We start from the raw sequence: 21,529 nt of genomic DNA on the forward strand, positions 1-21,529 counted from the left end.
CTAAAGCTTTAGGATCAGGTGGTGTGCTCCTCCCCCTATGACCCTCCTCCAAGCCTCAGTTAGGATACTGTGCCCGGACGAGCGTACACAATAAGGAAGGATATTGAATCCCGGGTAAGACTCATACCAGCCACACCAATCACACCGTATAACTTGTGATCTAAACCCAGTTAACAGTATGACAAACGTAGGAGCCTCTGAACAGACGGCTCACAACAATAACAACCCGATTTTTTATTTTTTTTTGTAACAATAACTATGTACAAGTATTGCAGACAATCCGCACTTGGGATGGGCGCCCAGCATCCACTACGGACTACGAGAAATAGATTTATCGGTAAGTAAAATCTTATTTTCTCTGATGTCCTAAGTGGATGCTGGGGACTCCGTCAGGACCATGGGGATTATACCAAAGCTCCCAAACGGACGGGAGAGTGCGGATGACTCTGCAGCACCGAGTGAGAGAACTCCAGGTCCTCCTCAGCCAGGGTGTGTCCCTGACCAAGTAGCAGCTCGGCAAAGTTGTAAAGCCGAGACCCCTCGGGCAGTCGCCCAAGATGAGCCCACCTTCCTTGTGGAATGGGCATTTATATATTTTGGCTGTGGCAGTCCTGCCACAGAATGTGCAAGCTGAATTGTACTACACATTCAACTAGCAATCGTCTGCTTAGAAGCAAGAGCACCCAGTTTTTTGGGTGCATACAGGATAACAGCAAGTCAGTTTTCCTGACTCCAGCCGTCCTGGAAATCTATATTTTCAGGGCCCTGACAACATCTAGCAACTTGGAGTCCTCCAAGTCTCTAGTAGCCGCAGGTACCACAATAAGCTGGTTCAGATGAAACGCTGACACCACCTTAGGGAGAAACTGGGGACGAGTCCGCAGCTCTGCCCTGTCCGAATGGACAATCAGATATGGGCTTTTGTGAGACAAAGCCGCCAATTCTGACACTCGCCTGGCCGAGGCCAGGGCCAACATCATGGTCACTTTCCATGTGAGATATTTCAAATCCACAGATTTGAGCGGTTTAAACCAACGTGATTTGAGGAATCCCAGGACTACGTTGAGATCCCACAGTGCCACTGGAGGCACAAAAAGGGGGTTGTATATGCAGTACTCCCTTGTCAAATTTCAGGACTTCAGGAACTGAAGCCAATTCTTTCTGGAAGAAAATCGACAGGGCCGAAATTTGAACCTTAATGGACCCCAATTTGAGGCCCATAGACACTCCTGTTTGCAGGAAATGCAGGAATCGACCGAGTTGAAATTTCTTCGTGGGGCCTTCCTGGCCTCACACCACGCAACATATTTTCGCCACATGTGGTGATAATGTTGTGCGGTCACCTCCTTCCTGGCTTTGACCAGGGTAGGAATGACCTCTTCCGGAATGCCTTTTTTCCCTTAGGATCCGGCGTTCAACCGCCATGCCGTCAAACGCACCCGCGGTAAGTCTTGGAACAGACACGGTACTTGCTGAAGCAAGTCCCTTCTTATCGGCAGAGGCCCTGAGTCCTCTGTGAGCATCTCATGAAGTTCCGGGTACCAAGTCTTTCTTGGCCCATCCGGAGCCACGAGTATAGTTCTTACTCCTCTACGTCTTATAATTCTCAGTACCTTTGGTATGAGAAGCAGAGGAGGGAACACATACACCGACTGGTACACCCATGGTGTTACCAGAACGTCCACAGCTATTTCCTGAGGGTCTCTTGACCTGGCGCAATACCTGTCCAGTTTTTTGTTCAGGCGGGACGCCATCATGTCCACCTTTGGTCTTTCCCAACGGTGCACAATCATGTGGAAACAACTTCTCGATGAAGTCCCCACTCTCCCGGGTGGAGGTCGTGCTGAGGAAGTCTGCTTCCCAGTTGTCCACTCCCGGAATGAAAACTGCTGACAGTGCTATCACATGATTTTCCGCCCAGCGAAGAATCCTTGCAGTTTCTGCCATTGTCCTCCTGCTTCTTGTGCCGCCCTGTCTGTTTACGTGGGCGACTGCCGTGATGTTGTCCCACTGGATCAATACCGGCTGACCTTGAAGCAGAGGTCTTGCTAAGCTTAGAGCATTGTAAATTGCTCTTAGCTCCAGTATATTTATGCGGAGAGAAGTCCCCAGACTTGATCACACTCCCTGGAAATTTTTTCCCTGTGTGACTGCTCCCCAGCCTTTCAAGCTGGAATCCGTGGTCACCAGGACCCAGTCCTGAATGCATAACTGTGGCACTTTAGTAGATGAGCACTCTGCAGCCACCACACAAGAGACACCCTTGTCCTTGAAGACAGGGTTATCCGCTGATGCATCTGAAGATGCGATCCGGACCATTTGTCCAGCAGATCCCACTGAAAAGTTCTTGAGTGAAATCTGCCGAATGGAATCGCTTCGTAAGAAGCCACCATTTTTCCCAGGACCCTTGTGCAATGATGCACTGACACTTTTCCTGGTTTTTGGAGGTTCCTGACTAGCTCGGATAACTCCCTGGCTTTCTCCTCCGGGAGAAACACCTTTTTCTGGACTGTGTCCAGAATCATCCCTAGGGACAGCAGACGTGTCGTCGGAGACAGCTGCGATTTTGGAATATTTAGAATCCACCCGTGCTGTCGTAGAACTACTTGAGATAGTGCTACTCAGACCTCCAACTGTTCTCTGGACCTTGCCCTTATCAGGAGATCGTCCAAGTAAGGGATAATTAAGACGCCTTTTCTTTGAAGAAGAATCATCATTTCGGCCATTACCTTGGTAAAGACCCGGGGTGCCGTGGACAATCCAAACGGCAGCGTCTGAAACTGATATTGACAGTTTTGTACCACGAACCTGAGGTACCCTTTGTGAGAAGGGCAAATTTGGACATGGAGGTAAGCATCCTTGATGTCCAGGGACACCATATAGTCCCCTTCTTCCTGGTTCGCTATCACTGCTCTGAGTGACTCCATTTAGAATAGGTCTCACCGAGCCGTCTGGCTTCAGTACCACAATATAGTGTGGAATAATACCCCTTTACTTGTTATAGGAGGGGTACTTTGATTATCACCTGCTGGGAATACAGCTTGTGAATTGTTTCCAATACTGCCTCCCTGTCGGAGGTAGACGTTGGTAAAGCAAACTTCAGGAACCTGCGAGGGGGAGACGTCTCGAATCTCCAATCTGTACCCCTGGGATACTACTTGTAGGATCCAGGGGTCCACTTGCGAGTGAGCCCACTGCGTGCTGAAACTCTTGAGACGACCCCCCACCGCACCTGTTTGTACGGCCCCAGCGTCATGCTGAGGACTTGGCAGAAGCGGTGGAAGGCTTCTGTTCCTGGGAATGGGCTGCCTGCTGCAGTCTTCTTCCCTTACCTCTATCCCTGGGCAGATATTATGGGGACGAAAGGACTGAGGCTGAAAAGACTATGTCTTTTTCTGCTGAGATGTGACTTGGGGTAAAAAGGTGGATTTTCTAGCTGTTGCCGTGGCCACCAGGTCCGATGGACCGACCCCAAATAACTCCTCCCCTTTATACGGCAATACTTCCATGTGCCGTTTGGAATCTGCATCACCTGACCACTGTCGTGTCCATAAACATCGTCTGGCAGATATGGACATTGCACTTACTCTTGATGCCAGAGTTTCGCATATATAGAAATGCATCTTTTAAATGCTCTATAGTCAATAAAATACTGTCCCTGTCAAGGGTATCAATATTTCCAGTCAGGGAATCCGACCAAGCCACCCCAGTGCTGCCCATCCAGGCTGAGGCGATCGCTGGTCGCAGTATAACACCAGTATGTGTGTATATACTTTTTAGGATATTTTCCAACCTCCTATCAGTTGGCTCCTTGAGGGCGTCCGTATCTGGAGACGGTAACGCCACTTGTTTTTATAAGCGTGTGAGCGCCTTATCCACCCTAAGGTGTGTTTCCCAACGCGCCATAACTTCTGGCGGGAAAGGGTATACCGCCAATAATTTTCTATCGGGGGAAACCCACGCATCATCACACACTTCATTTAATTTATCTGATTCAGGAAAAACCACATGTAGTTTTTTCACACTCCACATAATACCCTTTTTTGTGGTACTTGTAGTATCAGAAATATGTAACATCTCCTTCATTGCCCTTAACAAGTAACGTGTGGCCCTAAAGGAAAATACGTTTGTTTCTTCACCGTCGACACTGGAGTCAGTGTCCGTGTCTGTGTCGACCGACTGAGGTAAAAGGACGTTTTAACGCCCCTGACGGTGTTTTAGACGCCTGGACAGGTACTAATTGGTTTGCCGGCCGTCTCATGTCGTCAACCGACCTTGCAGCGTGTTGACATTATCACGTAATTCCTTAAATAAGCCATCCATTCCGGTGTCGACTCCCTAGAGAGTGACATCACCATTACCGGCAATTGCTCCGCCTCCTCACCAACATCGTCCTCATACATGTCGACACACAAGTACCGACACACAGCACACACACAGGGAATGCTCTGATAGAGGACAGGACCCCACTAGCCCTTTGGGGAGACAGAGGGAGAGTTTGCCAGCACACACCAAAAACGCTATATTATACAGGGACAACCTTTATATAAGTGTTTTTCCCTTATAGCATTTTAATATATATATACATATCGCCAAATAAGTGCCCCCCCTCTCTGTTTTAACCCTGTTTCTGTAGTGCAGTGCAGGGGAGAGCCTGGGAGCCTTCCCACCAGCCTTTCTGTGAGGGAAAATGGCGCTGTGTGCTGAGGAGAATAGGCCCCGCCCCCTTTTCGTCGGGCTTCTTCTCCCGTTTTTCTGAGACCTGGCAGGGGTTAAATACATCCATATAGCCTCCAGGGGCTATATGTGATGTATTTTTAGCCAGAATAAGGTATTATACATTGCTGCCCAGGGCGCCCCCAGCAACGCCCTGCACCCTCCGTGACCGTTGGTGTGAAGTGTGTGACAACAATGGCGCACAGCTGCAGTGCTGTGCGCTACCTTCATGAAGACTGAAAAAGCCTTCTGCCGCCGGTTTCTGGACCTTCAATCTTCAGCATCTGCAAGGGGGGTCGGCGGCGCGGCTCCGGGACGAACCCCAGGGTGAGACCTGTGTTCCGACTCCCTCTGGAGATAATGGTATCCAGTAGCCTAAGAAGCCAATCCATCCTGCACGCAGGTGAGTTGAACTTCTCTCCCCTAAGTCCCTCGATGCAGTGAGCCTGTTGCCAGCAGGACTCACTGAAAATAAGAAACCTAAAAACTTTTTCTAAGCAGCTCCTTAAGAGAGCCACCTAGATTGCACCCTGCTCGGACGGGCACAAAAACCTAACTGAGGCTTGGAGGAGGGTCATAGGGGGAGGAGCCAGTACACACCACCTGATCCTAAAGCTTTAGTTTTGTGCCCTGTCTCCTGCGGAGCCGCTAATCCCCATGGTCCTGACGGAGTCCCCAGCATCCACTTAGGACGTCAGAGAAATAAACGTTAATCGATTGCCTTTCTTAACGTCCATTTTAGGGCATAGCAACTCCTCCCTTTTGCGTTGTATACAGTCAAGGATTGCCTCATCAATCTCGTGTTTGTCATATCCTCTATGAATAAATCTATTGCCCATATCTGACTGGTCGCATCCTGTGCGACCAGGTCAGATAGAGCACTTGCAGGCATGGTCGCATCTGATTCTGATGCGACCATGCCAGGCAAGTGGTTAAAAGAGGAGGGGGCCCCCATGTGCAGGCTCCGGGTGGGACCCTCCTCCCTTCGGTACTGTAGGCTGTGGCATTGTGCCAGTCTACTGCATCTGCGCAGGTCTCCAGAAACATTCTGCCCACCATGGTCCGGAAACAAATTTGTACTGCACATGCGCGGCGGCCATTTTGGGTATGATTTTTGACGAAGCTGCTGTGGCTGCAGCAGGCTGCAGCGCCCATCATGGGATTCCGTAAAAGGTAAATATTAAAACAACATGGGTGCAATGTGTGTGGTGTGGGCTCCCCTGGACCCAGGGGCTCGTGTGCACTGCACACACTGTACCCATGACAGAAACGCCAATATCATAACTCATCAAACATTTTAACTTTGTACAAAAACTGTGATCTTACCAGGAGTACAGAATTGTTCCAACAATGGATGTAAGTTTACTGTTTTCTTGCTTCTGCTTTGCCAGACCAAAGTCAGCTACAAAAGAGAAAATGTAGTTAAAATCTGATATGCAGCTACCAACAAAAAAAATCCATAAAAAGAAAATGAGTTGACACCGCTACAGCTGCACAGTTTTGTCTGCTCAATTTGCACGTTTTAGTAAAGTGCCATCTGCACATTTTTGACACCTACTAATGCACAAGTTGTCATGCATTTTAATAAGCATTTCCCACGTTAATAAAAGTTAAGAAAGCTTCACACAACTCTTATTCAGCAATATGTTTTGATAGTTTGCTATAAAATCAGCATACAGCAAAATGTGTATATATATATATATATATATATAATAAGAATTTACTTACCGATAATTCTATTTCTCATAGTCCGTAGTGGATGCTGGGGACTCCGAAAGGACCATGGGGAATAGCGGCTCCGCAGGAGACTGGGCACAAAAGTAAAAGCTTTAGGACTACCTGGTGTGCACTGGCTCCTCCCCCTATGACCCTCCTCCAAGCCTCAGTTAGGATACTGTGCCCGGACGAGCGTACACAATAAGGAAGGATTTTGAATCCCGGGTAAGACTCATACCAGCCACACCAATCACACCGTACAACTTGTAATCTGAACCCAGTTAACAGCATGATAAAAGAGGAGCCTCTGAAAAGATGGCTCACAACAATAATAACCCGATTTTTGTAACAATAACTATGTACAAGTAATGCAGACAATCCGCACTTGGGATGGGCGCCCAGCATCCACTGCGGACTATGAGAAATAGAATTATCGGTAAGTAAATTCTTATTTTCTCTAACGTCCTAGTGGATGCTGGGGACTCCGAAAGGACCATGGGGATTATACCAAAGCTCCCAAACGGGCGGGAGAGTGCGGATGACTCTGCAGCACCGAATGAGAGAACTCCAGGTCCTCCTCAGCCAGGGTATCAAATTTGTAGAATTTAGCAAACGTGTTTGCCCCTGACCAAGTAGCTGCTCGGCAAAGTTGTAAAGCCGAGACCCCTCGGGCAGCCGCCCATGATGAGCCCACTTTCCGTGTGGAATGGGCTTTTACAGATTTTGGCTGTGGCAGGCCTGCCACAGAATGTGCAAGCTGAATTGTACTACAAATCCAACGAGCAATCGTCTGCTTAGAAGCAGGAGCACCCAGCTTGTTGGGTGCATACAGGATAAACAGCGAGTCAGATTTTCTGACTCCAGCCGTCCTGGAAACATATATTTTCAGGGCCCTGACTACGTCCAGCAACTTGGAATCCTCCAAGTCCCTAGTAGCCGCAGGCACCACAATAGGCTGGTTTAAGTGAAATGCTGAAACCACCTTAGGGAGAAATTGAGGACGAGTCCTCAATTCTGCCCTGTCCGTATGAAAAATTAGGTAAGGGCTTTTATAGGATAAAGCCGCCAATTCTGATACACGCCTGGCTGAAGCCAGGGCTAACAGCATTACCACTTTCCATGTGAGATATTTTAAGTCCACAGTGGTGAGTGGTTCAAACCAATGTGATTTTAGGAAACCCAAAACTACATTGAGATCCCAAGGTGCCACTGGAGGCACAAAAGGAGGCTGTATATGCAGTACTCCCTTGACAAACGTCTGAACTTCAGGAACTGAAGCTAGTTCTTTTTGGAAGAATATTGACAGGGCCGAAATTTGAACCTTAATGGACCCTAATTTGAGGCCCATAGACAGTCCTGTTTGCAGGAAATGCAGGAATCGACCCAGTTGAAATTCCTCTGTAGGGGCCTTCCTGGCCTCGCACCACGCAACATATTTACGCCAAATACGGTGATAATGTTGTACGGTTACATCCTTCCTGGCTTTGATCAGGGTAGGGATGACTTCATCCGGAATGCCTTTTTCCTTCAGGATCCGGCGTTCAACCGCCATGCCGTCAAACGCAGCCGCGGTAAGTCTTGGAACAGACATGGTCCCTGCTGGAGCAGGTCCTTTCTTAGAGGTAGAGGCCACGGGTCTTCCGTGAGCATCTCTTGAATTTCCGGGTACCAAGTCCTTCTTGGCCAATCCGGAGCCACGAGTATAGTCTTTACTCCTCTCCTTCTTATGATTCTCAGTACCTTGGGTATGAGAGGAAGAGGAGGGAACACATACACTGACTGGTACACCCACGGTGTTACCAAAGCGTCCACAGCTATTGCCTGAGGGTCCCTTGACCTGGCGCAATATCTGTCCAGTTTTTTGTTGAGGCGGGACGCCATCATGTCCACCTTTGGTTTTTCCCAACGGTTCACAATCATGTGGAAGACTTCTGGGTGAAGTCCCCACTCCCCCGGGTGAAGATCGTGTCTGCTGAGGAAGTCTGCTTCCCAGTTGTCCACTCCCGGAATGAACACTGCTGACAGTGCTATCACATGATTTTCCGCCCAGCGAAGAATCCTTGCAACTTCCGTCATTGCCCTCCTGCTTCTTGTGCCGCCCTGTCTGTTTACGTGGGCGACTGCCGTGATGTTGTCCGACTGGATCAACACCGGCTGACCCTGAAGCAGAGGCCTTGCCTGACTTAGGGCATTGTAAATGGCCCTTAGTTCCAGGATATTTATGTGAAGTGACGTTTCCATGCTTGACCACAAGCCCTGGAAATTTCTTCCCTGTGTGACTGCTCCCCAGCCTCTCAGGCTGGCATCCGTGGTCACCAAGACCCAATCCTGAATGCCGAATCTGCGGCCCTCTAGGAGATGAGCACTCTGTAACCACCACAGGAGAGACACCCTTGTCCTTGGAGACAGGGTTATCCGCTGATGCATTTGAAGATGCGATCCGGACCATTTTTCCAGCAGATCCCACTGAAAAGTTCTTGCGTGGAATCTGCCGAATGGAATCGCTTCGTAAGAAGCCACCATCTTTCCCAGGACCCTTGTGCATTGATGCACTGACACTTGGCCTGGTCTTAGGAGGTTCCTGACTAGGTCGGATAACTCCCTGGCTTTCTCCTCCGGGAGAAACACCTTTTTCTGTACTGTGTCCAGAATCATCCCTAGGAACAGCAGACGTGTCGTCGGAATCAGCTGCGATTTTGGAATATTTAGAATCCATCCGTGCTGTCGTAGTACTACTTGAGATAGTGCTACTCCGACCTCTAACTGCTCTCTGGACCTTGCCCTTATCAGGAGATCGTCCAAGTAAGGGATAATTAAGACGCCTTTTCTTCGAAGAAGAATCATCATTTCGGCCATTACCTTGGTAAAGACCCGGGGTGCCGTGGACAATCCAAACGGCAGCGTCTGAAACTGATAGTGACAGTTCTGTACCACAAACCTGAGGTACCCTTGGTGAGAAGGGCAAATTGGGACATGGAGGTAAGCATCCTTGATGTCCAGAGACACCATATAGTCCCCTTCTTCCAGGTTCGCTATCACTGCTCTGAGTGACTCCATCTTGAACTTGAACCTTTTTATGTAAGTGTTCAAGGATTTCAGATTTAAAATGGGTCTCACCGAGCCGTCCGGCTTCGGTACCACAAACAGCGTGGAATAATACCCCTTTCCCTGTTGTAGGAGGGGTACCTTGATTATCACCTGCTGGGAATACAGCTTGTGAATGGCTTCCAATACCGCCTCCCTGTCGGGGGGAGACGTTGGTAAAGCAGACTTCAGGAACCGGCGAGGGGGAGACGTCTCGAATTCCAATTTGTACCCCTGAGATACTACCTGCAGGATCCAGAGGTCCACTTGCGAGTGAGCCCACTGCGCGCTGAAATTCTTGAGACGGGCCCCCACCGTGCCTGAGTCCGCTTGCAAGGCCCCAGCGTCATGCTGAGGACTTGGCAGAAGCGGGGGAGGGCTTCTGTTCGTGGGAAGAGGCTGTCTGCTGCAGTCTTTTTCCCCTTCCTCTGCCCCGGGGCAGATATGAGTGGCCTTTTGCCCGCTTGCCCTTATGGGGACGAAAGGACTGAGCCTGAAACGACGGTATCTTTTTCTGCTGCGAGGTGACTTGGGGTAAAAAGGTGGATTTCCCAGCCGTTGCCGTGGCCACCAGGTCCGATAGACCGACCCCAAATAACTCCTCCCCTTTATACGGCAATACTTCCATATGCCGTTTGGAATCCGCATCCCCTGACCACTGTCGCGTCCATAACCCTCTTCTGGCAGAAATGGACATCGCACTTACTCTTGATGCCAGAGTGCAAATATCCTTCTGTGCATCTCGCATATATAGAAATGCATCCTTTAAATGCTCTATAGTCAATAATATATTGTCCCTGTCCAGGGTATCAATATTTTCAGTCAGGGAATCCAACCAAGCCACCCCAGCACTGCACATCCAGGCTGAGGCGATTGCTGGTCGCAGTATAATACCAGTATGTGTGTATATACTTTTTAGGATATTTTCCAGCTTCCTATCAGCTGGTTCCTTGAGGGCGGCCGTATCAGGAGACGGTAACGCCACTTGTTTTGATAAGCGTGTGAGCGCCTTATCTACCCTAGGGGGTGTTTCCCAACGTGCCCTAACCTCTGGCGGGAAAGGGTATAATGCCAATAATTTTTTAGAAATTAGCAGTTTTTTATCGGGGGAAACCCACGCTTCATCACACACCTCATTTAATTCATCTGATTCAGGAAAAACTACGGGTAGTTTTTTCACACCCCACATAATACCCTTTTTTGTGGTACTTGTAGTATCAGAAATGTTCAAAACCTCCTTCATTGCCGTGATCATGTAACGTGTGGCCCTACTGGAAAATACGTTTGTTTCCTCACCGTCGACACTGGAGTCAGTGTCCGTGTCTGTATCGACCTGAGGTACCGGGCGCTTTAGAGCCCCTGACGGTGTTTGAGACGCCTGTACAGGTATTAACTGATTTGCCGGCTGTCTCATGTCGTCAACAGTCTTTTGTAAAGTGCTGACACTATCACGTAATTCTTTCCATAAGACCATCCAGTCAGGTGTCGACTCCCTAGGGGGTGACATCACTAACACAGGCAATTGCTCCGCCTCCACACCATTTTCCTCCTCATACATGTCGACACAACGTACCGACACACAGCACACACACAGGGAATGCTCTGATAGAGGACAGGACCCCACTAGCCCTTTGGGGAGACAGAGGGAGAGTTTGCCAGCACACACCAGAGCAGTATATATATATATATATAGGGATAACCTTATATAAGTGTTTTTCCCTGATATAGCTGCTGTATATATTTATATGCCAATTTAGTGCCCCCCCTCTCTTGTTTTACCCTGTTTCTGTAGTGCAGGACTGCAGGGGAGAGTCAGGGAGCCTTCCTCCAACGGAGCTGTGAGGAAAATATGGCGCCAGTGTGCTGAGGAGATAGGCTCCGCCCCCTTCTCGGCGGCCTTTCTCCCGCTTTTTTATGGAAAAATTGGCAGGGCTTAAATGCATCCATATAGCCCAGGAGCTATATGTGATGTATTTTTTGCCAAATACATAGCCCCCCCCCAGCGCCCTGCACCCTCAGTGACCGGAGTGTGAAGTGTGCTGAGAGCAATGGCGCACAGCTGCGGTGCTGTGCGCTACCTTATTGAAGACAGGACGTCTTCTGCCGCCGATTTTCCGGACCTCTTCAGTCTTCTGGCTCTGTAAGGGGGCCGGCGGCGCGGCTCTGGGACCCATCCATGGCTGGGCCTGTGATCGTCCCTCTGGAGCTAATGTCCAGTAGCCTAAGAAGCCCAATCCACTCTGCACGCAGGTGAGTTCGCTTCTTCTCCCCTTAGTCCCTCGGTGCAGTGAGCCTGTTGCCAGCAGGTCTCACTGAAAATAAAAAACCTACTTTAAAACTTTTACTCTAAGCAGCTCAGGAGAGCCCCTTAGTCTGCACCCTTCTCGTTCGGGCACAAAAATCTAACTGAGGCTTGGAGGAGGGTCATAGGGGGAGGAGCCAGTGCACACCAGGTAGTCCTAAAGCTTTTACTTTTGTGCCCAGTCTCCTGCGGAGCCGCCATTCCCCCATGGTCCTTTCGGAGTCCCCAGCATCCACTAGGACGTTAGAGAAATATATATATATACATACACAAACACACACAGGGCTGCCAACAGGGGGGGGTCAAAGGGGACACCTGAACCAGGCCCCAAGGATCAGGGGGGCCCCATGGATGTGCCACTTAAAGCCTGACAGGCATGTGAACCATCTTGTCCAAATAGGACAGTGAACTGTAGGCGGTGTGGGCATAGCCTCAGAGTGACAGAAGCTTCTCACACTCATAGTGACTGTGGGGAGTGAGTGTGCGCTCGCTCTTCTGTGTCCAGCTCTGTTGCAGGCAATTACAGGACATGCCAGCAGCTCCAATGGCCAGGATTCCCATGCCCTGTACCAACATCTTCTGGTGGGGTGTGAGGGCTGCTTGGTACCTGCTGTGCAGTGTTTTGGTCTGGGTACTGGGGAATGCAGCGCAGGCGAGTCTCACCCCAGGCTAATACCCCTTTTCCACCTGCGAGCACGGGTCGCAGCCGGGAGCCTGACACGGGAGCTGCCCTGCTGCGACCCGTGCTCAGCCCCTTTCCCATCAGCAGTCACCAACCCGGCATATTGCCGGGTTGGTGACGCTTCTAGTGACGCGGCAGGGGCGGCGCTGGGAGATCACATGATCTCCCAGCTCCGCCCTTCCATACAATGTAAACGGGAGCCGTGTCGCATCGACACGGCTCCCGTTTACACTACAACCCTACCCGGATCATTCCCGTGTCCTACCCGGGTAGATAGCCGGGTAGGATTCACGGGTCACTTGATCCGGGTTTTTGCGGGGGGACCCTTTTCCACTTGCAAAAAACACGGGTAAATGCGCGCCCCCGTGCATTTACCCGTGTTTTTTGAGCTAGTGGAAAAGGGGTATAAGAGTGGATTGGTGAGTGGATACAGGGCTTTGGGATGGGGGAGCTGGGAATGCAGCATGGAGTTATTGGGGAGAGACAGACTGTGGCATACCTTCCAACATATGGAGGTGGCAATGCAAGACTCCTTTGCACGGTGAAGCTGCGTGCAATCTAAAAAAGGGGGCATGGCTTTATGGGACTGCTGCGATCGTTTTTGTCACTGTGGAGGCATGCCCAGCGCTCTGTGAGCATCTCTGTCTCCCATAAATAGAAGCTGTGCACACGGCATCTATTCACCGCTGTGACAGTTGGGAGTGGCAGGAGCCTCCCAACTGTCCCCCACTCCACACGCCGTGGGACACTGTGGCACGCGGGTGAGACAGCGGGACAGTTCCACAAAAAAAATGGAAGGAGAGACATACATATTTATATAAGTGTACAGTATAGACAAATTAATAAATATATATTTATTTATTTATTACGTTTCTTATATAGCGCAGCAAATTCCATTGCGCTTTAATATATATATATATATATATATATATATATATATATATATATATAAAAGGAAAGACAGGGGGGGCGCTCCATAGTGCAAAGTCAATTTTAATTTTAAAAGCACACAAACACTCCGGTTCAAGACACAACATTAATTGCCCGTACCAGAACAAAATCCGCTGTGGGCTTAATACCACATGATTTAAACACATATGCCCCCGGCAATTCTCCAAACCTCCGGCAGATCTCCTGAGACAGGACCTCAGCCCCGTGCCGCTGGACCGCTGCACGTCGGGACACCGTCACCCGTCGATGACCACCGAGGCAGGAGGGGGCACGAACACACACGTCAGCAAGCCACGCCCCCTTTTTAAGCTTTACTGGTTAAAGACTTTTTCTTTCAATTATACTGAGCGCATCTGATTATTCTTATCTGTATATATATATATATATATATATATATATAAAATCTGAGGGGGCCCCAGAGATATCACTGTACCGGGCCCCAACATTTCTGTTGCCGTCCCTGTATATATATATATATATATATATAAATAAAACGAGATTTATGGTAAGAAATTACTGTTGTGAAATCTCTTTATGCGAGGTACACTGGGCTCCACAAGGAAATACATCGGGGTGTAGAGTAGGATCTTGATCCGAGGCACCAACAGGCTCAAAGCTTTTGACTGTTCCCAAGATGCACAGCGCCGCCTCCTCTATAACCCCGCCTCCATGTCAGTGAGCTCAGTTTCGTTAACCAGCCCAATGCAGTAGCAGGTACCAGAGACTACAACCGATCGTAGCCAATTACACCACACACTCACCGCAGGAGAGGGTGTCAACGGCTTTGCCTTTACCAACCCAAAAAAGCTAAGTGCGTCAGGGTGGGCGCCTTGTGGAGCCCAGTGTACCTCGCAGAAAGAGATTTAACAACCGTAAGATCTTACCATAAATCTCGTTTTCTGCTGCGGGGTACACTGGGCTCCACAAGGAAATACATCGGGGATGTCCCAAAGCAGTTCCTCACAGGAGGGGACGCACTGTAGCGGGCACAAGAACCCGGCGTCCAAAGGAAGCATCCTGAGAAGCGGTGGTATCGAAGGCATAGTACCTTATAAACGTGTTCCCTGAGGACCACGTAGCCGCCTTGCACAATTGTTCATGGGTCGCACCACGGTCCAACGATAGCAGAAACCGGACGACCAGCCTGTACATAAGCATGTGCAATCACCATTCTAATCCATCTGGCCAGAGTCTGCTTGGAAGCAGGCCAGTCACGTTTGTGAAAACCAAACAACACAAAAAGAGAATCGGATTTCCTAATGGAGGAAGTTCTCTTCACATAGATATGGAGAGCTCGTACCATATCCAAAGACTGTTCTTTGGGAGACAACTCAGGAGAATTAAAGGCCGGAACCACAATCTCCTGGTTAAGGTGGAAGGAAGACACCACCTTAGGTAAATAACCAGGCCGCGTTCTAAGAACTGCCCAGTCACGGTGAAAAATCAAATAGGGAGACTTGCAGGATAAGGCACCCAAGTCCGAGACCCTTCTAGCTGAAGCAATAGCCAGCAAGAACAGAACCTTAAGTGAAAGCCACTTAAGGTCAGCAGAGGCAAGAGGCTCAAACGGAGACACTTGCAAGGCCTCCAAAACCACCGACAAGTCCCAAGGGGCCACAGGTGGCACATATGGAGGCTGAATCCTCAACACACCCTGAGTGAATGTATGGACATCAGGTAGGGTGGCAATCTTTCTCTGAAACCAATCCAAAGGCAGAGATGTGAACCTTGAGGGAGGCCAGACGCAGGCCTAAGTCCAGGCCCTGTTGTAGAAAGGCCAATAGTTTGGCCGTACTAAACTTGAAAACGTCATGATTGTGAGACGCACACCAAGTAAAGTAAGCATTCCAGACCCTATGGTAAATCCGAGCAGAAGCCGGCTTGCGGGCCTTCAACATATTTTGAACGACCGCCTCAGAAAAACCCTTGGCCCTCAGGACGGAAGCTTCAAGAGCCATGCCGTCAAAGCCAGACGGGCTAAATCCTGGTAAACACAAGGGCCTTGAACTAGGAGGTCTGGTCGTTGTGGAAGTAGAAGGGGATGATCCCACGAGAGACCCAGTAGGTCAGAGAACCAGTGCCGTCTGGGCCACGCCGGAGCGACCAGAAGCAGGTTTTTTGCCTTCTTGCTTGAACTTCCGTATTACTCTGGGCAGGAGTGACACCGGATGGATCACGTATGGCAGCCGAAAGTTCCATGGGATTGACAGAGCATCCACGAACGCTGCTTGAGGATACCTTGTCCTTGCTCCGAAGACCGGAACCTTGTGATTGTGTCGAGACGCCATTAGATCCACATCTGGAAGGCCCCACGTGTCCACGAGAAGTTGAAACACCTCCGGATGGAGGCTCCACTCTCCTGCGTGTACGTCCTGACGACTGAGATAATCCGCTTCCCAGTTCAGGACGCCCGGAATGAACACTGCGAATATGGCCGGCAGATGGCGTTCTGCCCACTGAAAAATCTGTGAAACTTTCCTCATTGCCATGCGGCTTCGAGTGCCGCCTTGATGATTTATGTACGCCAGCGTGTTGGCGTTGTCCGATTGTACTTGAACAGGTCTGTTCTGTATTAGATGCTGGGCCATTGTCAACGCGTTGAACACTGCCCGCAGTTCCAGAATATTGATCGGGAGCACAGACTCCTCCTTGGTCCACCGACCCTGAAGAGAGTGTTGTTCCAACACCGCGCCCCAACCTCTTAGACTGGCATCTGTCATCAGAAAGACCCAGTTGGATATCCAGAAGGGACGGACCCTGCTCAATCGTTGGTCCTGCAGCCACCAGCACAGTGACAGGCGAACCTCCGGAGACAATGAGATCATGTTAGATCTGATCCGGTGAGGCAGGCCATCCCACTTGGTCAGAATTAACTTCTGCAGAGGGCGAGAGTGGAACTAAGCATACTCCACCATGTCGAAAGCCGACACCATGAGACCCAGCACTTGCATTGCCGAATGTATCGACAGTTGCGGACGAGATAGGAAGCATTGAATCCTGTCCTGAAGCTTCAGGACTTTCTCCTGAAACAGGGACAACCGTTGGTTGTGAGTGTCCAACAACGCTCCCAGGTGTAACATACTCCGAGCAGGAACCAGGGAGGATTTCTTCCAGTTGATCAGCCACCCGTGGGCTTTCATGCACTGGACCGTCAGATCGAGATGACACAGGAGAAGTTCTGGGGAATTTTCCAGGATCAACAAATCGTCCAAGTACGGTAGGATCCTGACCCCTTGACGGCGGAGTGTAGCCGTCATGATTGCCATTACTTTGGTGAAAACTCGGGGAGCCGTTGTAACGCCTGAAATTGGTAATGAAGGTTGCCCACCGCAAACCGCAGGTACTGTTGATGAGATACCGCAATAGGAATATGCAGGTAGGCATCCTGTATGTCCAGGGAGACCATATAGTCCCTAGGCTCCATGGCCAGAACAATAGAGCGCAGAGTTTCCATACGAAACTTGGAGACCCGCACATGCTTGTTCAAGGACTTCAGATTGAGAATGGGCCGTGAGGACCCATTCGGTTTCGGGACTAGAAACAGCGTTGAATAGTACCCCTTGCCTCTTTGAGCCAGAGGCACTTGTACCACCACTCCAGTGACCAGGAAGGAATGTACCACTGAGTGCAACGTGTCTGCTTTTCCTGGATCCAGAGGCACATCTGTCAGGCAAAACCACTGCGGGGGACTATTCTTGAAGGGTATGGCGTAACCTCGAGCGACGACTTCCCTCGCCCAGGCATCTGAAGTGGTCTTCAACCATTCCTGGGCAAAACCTAGAAGTCGGCCCCCCACCTTGGGATCCCCCAGAGGGAGGCCCACCCCATCATGCGGCAGGCTTGTCAGTTTTGGAAGCAGGCTGACGGGCAGCCCAGGCACGCTTTGGTCTGGGCTTGTTTGGTCTGGAAGCACGAGCTTGTTTTGGGTACGCCTGACCTTTTGCTTTACCTGGAGTACGAAAGGGCCGAGGGAAAATACTTTTAGCCTTCTGTGCAAAAGGAGCCGTACTAGGTAGGCAAGCTGTTTTAGTCGTAGCCAGATCAGCCACAAGCTTATTTAAGTCTTCTCCAAAGAGAATGTCTCCTTTGAAAGGAAGCACCTCCAGGGTTTTCTTGGAATCCAAATTCACCGACCAGGATCTCAACCAAAGGATACGTCTGGCAAAGACAGACGCAGTAGCAGCCTTGGCCGCGAGCACCCCAGCATCGGAGGCCACCTCCATAAGGTATAGAGAAGCCGTGGCAATATATGAGAGACATTGTCGTGCATGCTCTGATGCGTCGGCAGACAGTTCCGCCTCGAGTTCCTGAGCCCACGCCTCAACAGCTTCAGCAGCCCAAGTCGCTGCAATGGTTGGCCTGTGCAAAGCCCCCGTTAGGGTATAAATCACTTTTAAACAGCCCTCCACACGTCTATCCATTGGTTCCATCAGAGAGGTGACGGTAGTTACTGGCAGAGCAGAGGAAACAACCATACGCGCCACATGAGAATCTACAGGTGGAGGGGTTTCCCAATTTTTACACACCTCCACAGAGAGAGGATAGCGAGCCAACAGTCTCTTATTCGGTGTAAACTTTGTCCCCGGATTTTCCCAGAATTCCTGACGTATGTCAGCCAGGTGTTTATAGTAGGGTAAAACCTGTTTAACCACCTTCTTACGCTTACACCTATCCGGTTTCTTGGAGGCAGTTTCAGGCTCAGAATCATCAGACACTTGAAGAACGAGCCGAATCGCCTCAATCAAATCCGGAACATCCACGGATGACTTCTCTTCCCCATCCGAAACGTCAGCGTCAGTGGGGTCAGTATATGCACCGTCCTCCTCAGAGGACGTGTCGGTTAAAGCCGTGGATTGGGAGGAGGTAATGGCCCGTTTAGAAGACGACTTAGTCTTAGGCGGGCGAGAGTGAGACTTAGATTTAGTCCTAGATCGGTTCAAATGCTGCAGCTGAGTGGAAAGCTGATCCGCCCATGGCGGGTTCACAGCAGGGACCATAAACTGCTGCAGTGGCACAGGTGGTCCCACAGGGGGCGTCAATTTAGTCACAAGCATGCTTATCAATGTAGAGAATGTAGCCCAAGGCGGATCCTGTGATGCCCCAATCGCTACTGACCCACTGGGTGGTAATGAACCCCCTGAACCTGAACTCTCAGCTGCTAAATTATCCTCCATTGCGTCAGCGGCCTCACTACCACGCAGCGTGGGAGAGGCCGCAACGTCATTGCCACGTGTAGCAGACATAACTATGTGCACAATAATGGGCAACCCAGTAAAAGGTGTAGCAGCACATTACCTAGCAAGAACTCTCAAAACAGAAGCCTAAGATGGCACAGACCGGGAGTTCAATCAATATAGAATATATGGTGACTATAAAACACAAGTAAAAATACCCTGACAGTATATCTTGTGATACAATCCTATATTAAATATAGAAAAACCTGAAACACTAGGCCCCCTCAGGTATAGCAATATAGGAATAGCACGCTGAGTGAAATACCCTGCAATAAGGCAACCATGCAGCAGCTACATGCACACACACAGATATAGTCACAAGCGTACCATGCAGAAATTATGTACCATAAACTGCACTGGACTATCAATACAAAGTAATACTCAGTATGGCTATAGGTGATAAGTATAGATATAACAAACACAGTAAGCACTGGATGTATATCACAGGGTGTTTGTACCACACAGCCCTGAAAGTATGCACTCTTTCTTAACTAACACAGTCCCAGTGACAGGTAGAATACTCAAGTGTCCTGAAGGAAGCACAGCACTGGCAGTCAGGCGGATCCACAGAGGAGGATTTGCCCCAGCAATCCCAGGAACAGCAAGGTTCAAGCTGTAATGGCCGCTGACCAGGAGTGAAGGACAAAGAGGCAGCTCAAGGGTGGAAACATTGTAGAAATGGCACCCTGGGGCTGTGGGGAGGGGCCTCAGGTCCGGCCTGCTCCCCCTGCTGGCATCCCCACCGGGTGTGCGGGCAGAACATAAAACAGGGGAATTGTTACTAAATCCCCCTGACCTGTGCTAAAATAATACCCTGGTGGCTAGTGGAGCAAGCTGCCCAGTAATCAGTGCCCACGCCAGACAGGTGTGACATACTGTATGTGCACCAAAGCTTTTATGGCACCCACCAAAAGACAGAGCTCACAATGAAAATATATTACAAATATGTATTTCTATTATGCACTATATTGTGTGTGAGGCTGTGGTTATTATACTGAGGGAAATTGTGGGGCCTGGGACAAACAAAATAGGCAGCCCCTTACATTATTGTGTGGCCATAATATGGTGTCAGGGGCATTAATGTGTGGGGCATAATATGGTGATGGGCATTACTGTGGGGACTTAATGTGGTGCAAGGGGCATAAAATGGTGGTGCTCCACGTTTGCATATAATTTTTTTTATTTTTTAAAATATATATTTAATTTTAACTTTTTTGTTCGGGGGAGGGGGGGGGGCCTTCCCCCGAACAAAAAAGTTAAAATGACACATTAATGCCCCTGACACCATATTATGGCCACACAATAATTATGCAAGTAGCTGTTACATGTAGTTATCAGGGGTTCTGCTCATTGGTGGTCATTCCGAGTTGTTCGCTCGCTAGCAGTTTTTAGCAGCCGTGCAAACGCTATGCCGCCTCCCACTGGGAGTGTATTTTAGCATAGCAGAAGTGCGAACGAAAGGATCGCAGAGCAGCGGCAAACTTGTTTTGTGCAGTTTTAGAGTAGCTCAATACCTACTCAGTGCATGCGATCACTTCAGACTGTTTAGTTCCTGTTTTGACGTCATGAACATGACCTGCGTTCGCCCAGCCATGCCTGCATTTTTCCTGGCACGCCTGCGTTTTTCTGAACACTCCCTGAAAACGGTCATTTCCTGTCAATCACTCTGCGGCCAGCAGTGCGACTGTAAAGCTTCGCTAGACCTTGTGTGAAACTACATCATGCGCAGAAGTGCCGTTTTTTTTGCCTCATCGAACGAATGCAGCTAGCGATCAACTCAAAATGACCCCCATTGTCAGGAGATTCCTTCCTTACCTCCCCCATTGCTGCCGCTGTTGGGAGGGCCCAGGATGCTCATGTTGCTGCAGCCCGCCTCCGTCCCTGCTGTTCTGCTGCTGTTCCCCATCCTCCTGCAGCTCTGTATTGAAAACGTCCCTCCCAAAATGGCCACCGCCTCATGGGAGACAGTTATTAAAGATACTAGAGGGCTCCTCTAGTATCTTGAATAACTGTCTCCTCGGTGGCGGTGGTCATTTTGGAAAGGACGTCTTCAAGACAGAGCTGGTGGAGGGTCAGAGGACAGTGGCAGAACAGCGGGGACGACGACGGCGGGCGGGCAGGCGGCTGCATGAGCATCCCGGGCCCTTCTCTCTCTGTCAGAGAGGCCAGGCCGGGGAAAGCTGTGCCCCCAGCACCCCCCTGATGGCGGCCATGATTATACTGTGCAGGGATTATTAGAGATTAAGGGATTGTATTGCGGTTTTTGGAGTCATTGGAGCTATGTGTTGTCTGTATTTGTAATCTTTACAAGCAATAGGGGTATTGCTACAATCTCGTCTCTTCATGTCTGCAATACCTTCTATTCAACTTTCTATATTGCTTATTACAAAGGTCCCTTTAATCTGCATCCCTTAATTAATTATACATACTATTTTCTGTCACATGGTCATTTTTAACCACTAGTTTTATTTCAGCCAGAAATGAAATACGATGTGCAGAAGCTTCAACAAGAACTCCAGCAGTGATGCAGAATGCTGAATGGCAAATGTTGTCTTGTCAACAGACACTACAAATCTCTTCAGCTCTGGCACAGAACACAAGGCCTGACAAAGAAAGACCCAAGAAATCAGCCCCGTCTAACTAAATATGAGTTTTAGTGTTGCAGCACACCTGATCATTTAAAGATATGCTTCCCTATATATTAATATATAATATATATAATATTCAGCAGTCAGCACAGTACAGTATGTCAGTACATGCAAATGGTGTACAGTACATACAATTTCAGCATACTATGCATCCCTAAATTATTATCATACAGTATATTTAGTATTTACACAGCAC

The 21,529-nt window shown here is 49.4% G+C and overlaps 1 protein-coding gene across 13 annotated transcripts in view; it reads right to left on the reverse strand.

Moving 5' to 3' along the window:
- NEK10 (NIMA related kinase 10) overlaps positions 1–21,529 on the reverse strand; it is an 831,700-nt gene that overhangs the window by 470,478 nt on the left and 339,693 nt on the right. For all 13 annotated transcript variants that reach the window (XM_063922254.1, XM_063922250.1, XM_063922255.1 and 10 more), the window contains one exon: positions 6,043–6,118. In XM_063922254.1, the coding sequence (XP_063778324.1) occupies positions 6,043–6,118 (76 nt within the window). The remainder of the gene's footprint in view (positions 1–6,042; positions 6,119–21,529) is intronic.

Source organism: Pseudophryne corroboree, chromosome 5 (genome assembly GCF_028390025.1).
Source record: "Pseudophryne corroboree isolate aPseCor3 chromosome 5, aPseCor3.hap2, whole genome shotgun sequence".
NCBI classification, from domain to species: domain Eukaryota; kingdom Metazoa; phylum Chordata; class Amphibia; order Anura; family Myobatrachidae; genus Pseudophryne; species Pseudophryne corroboree.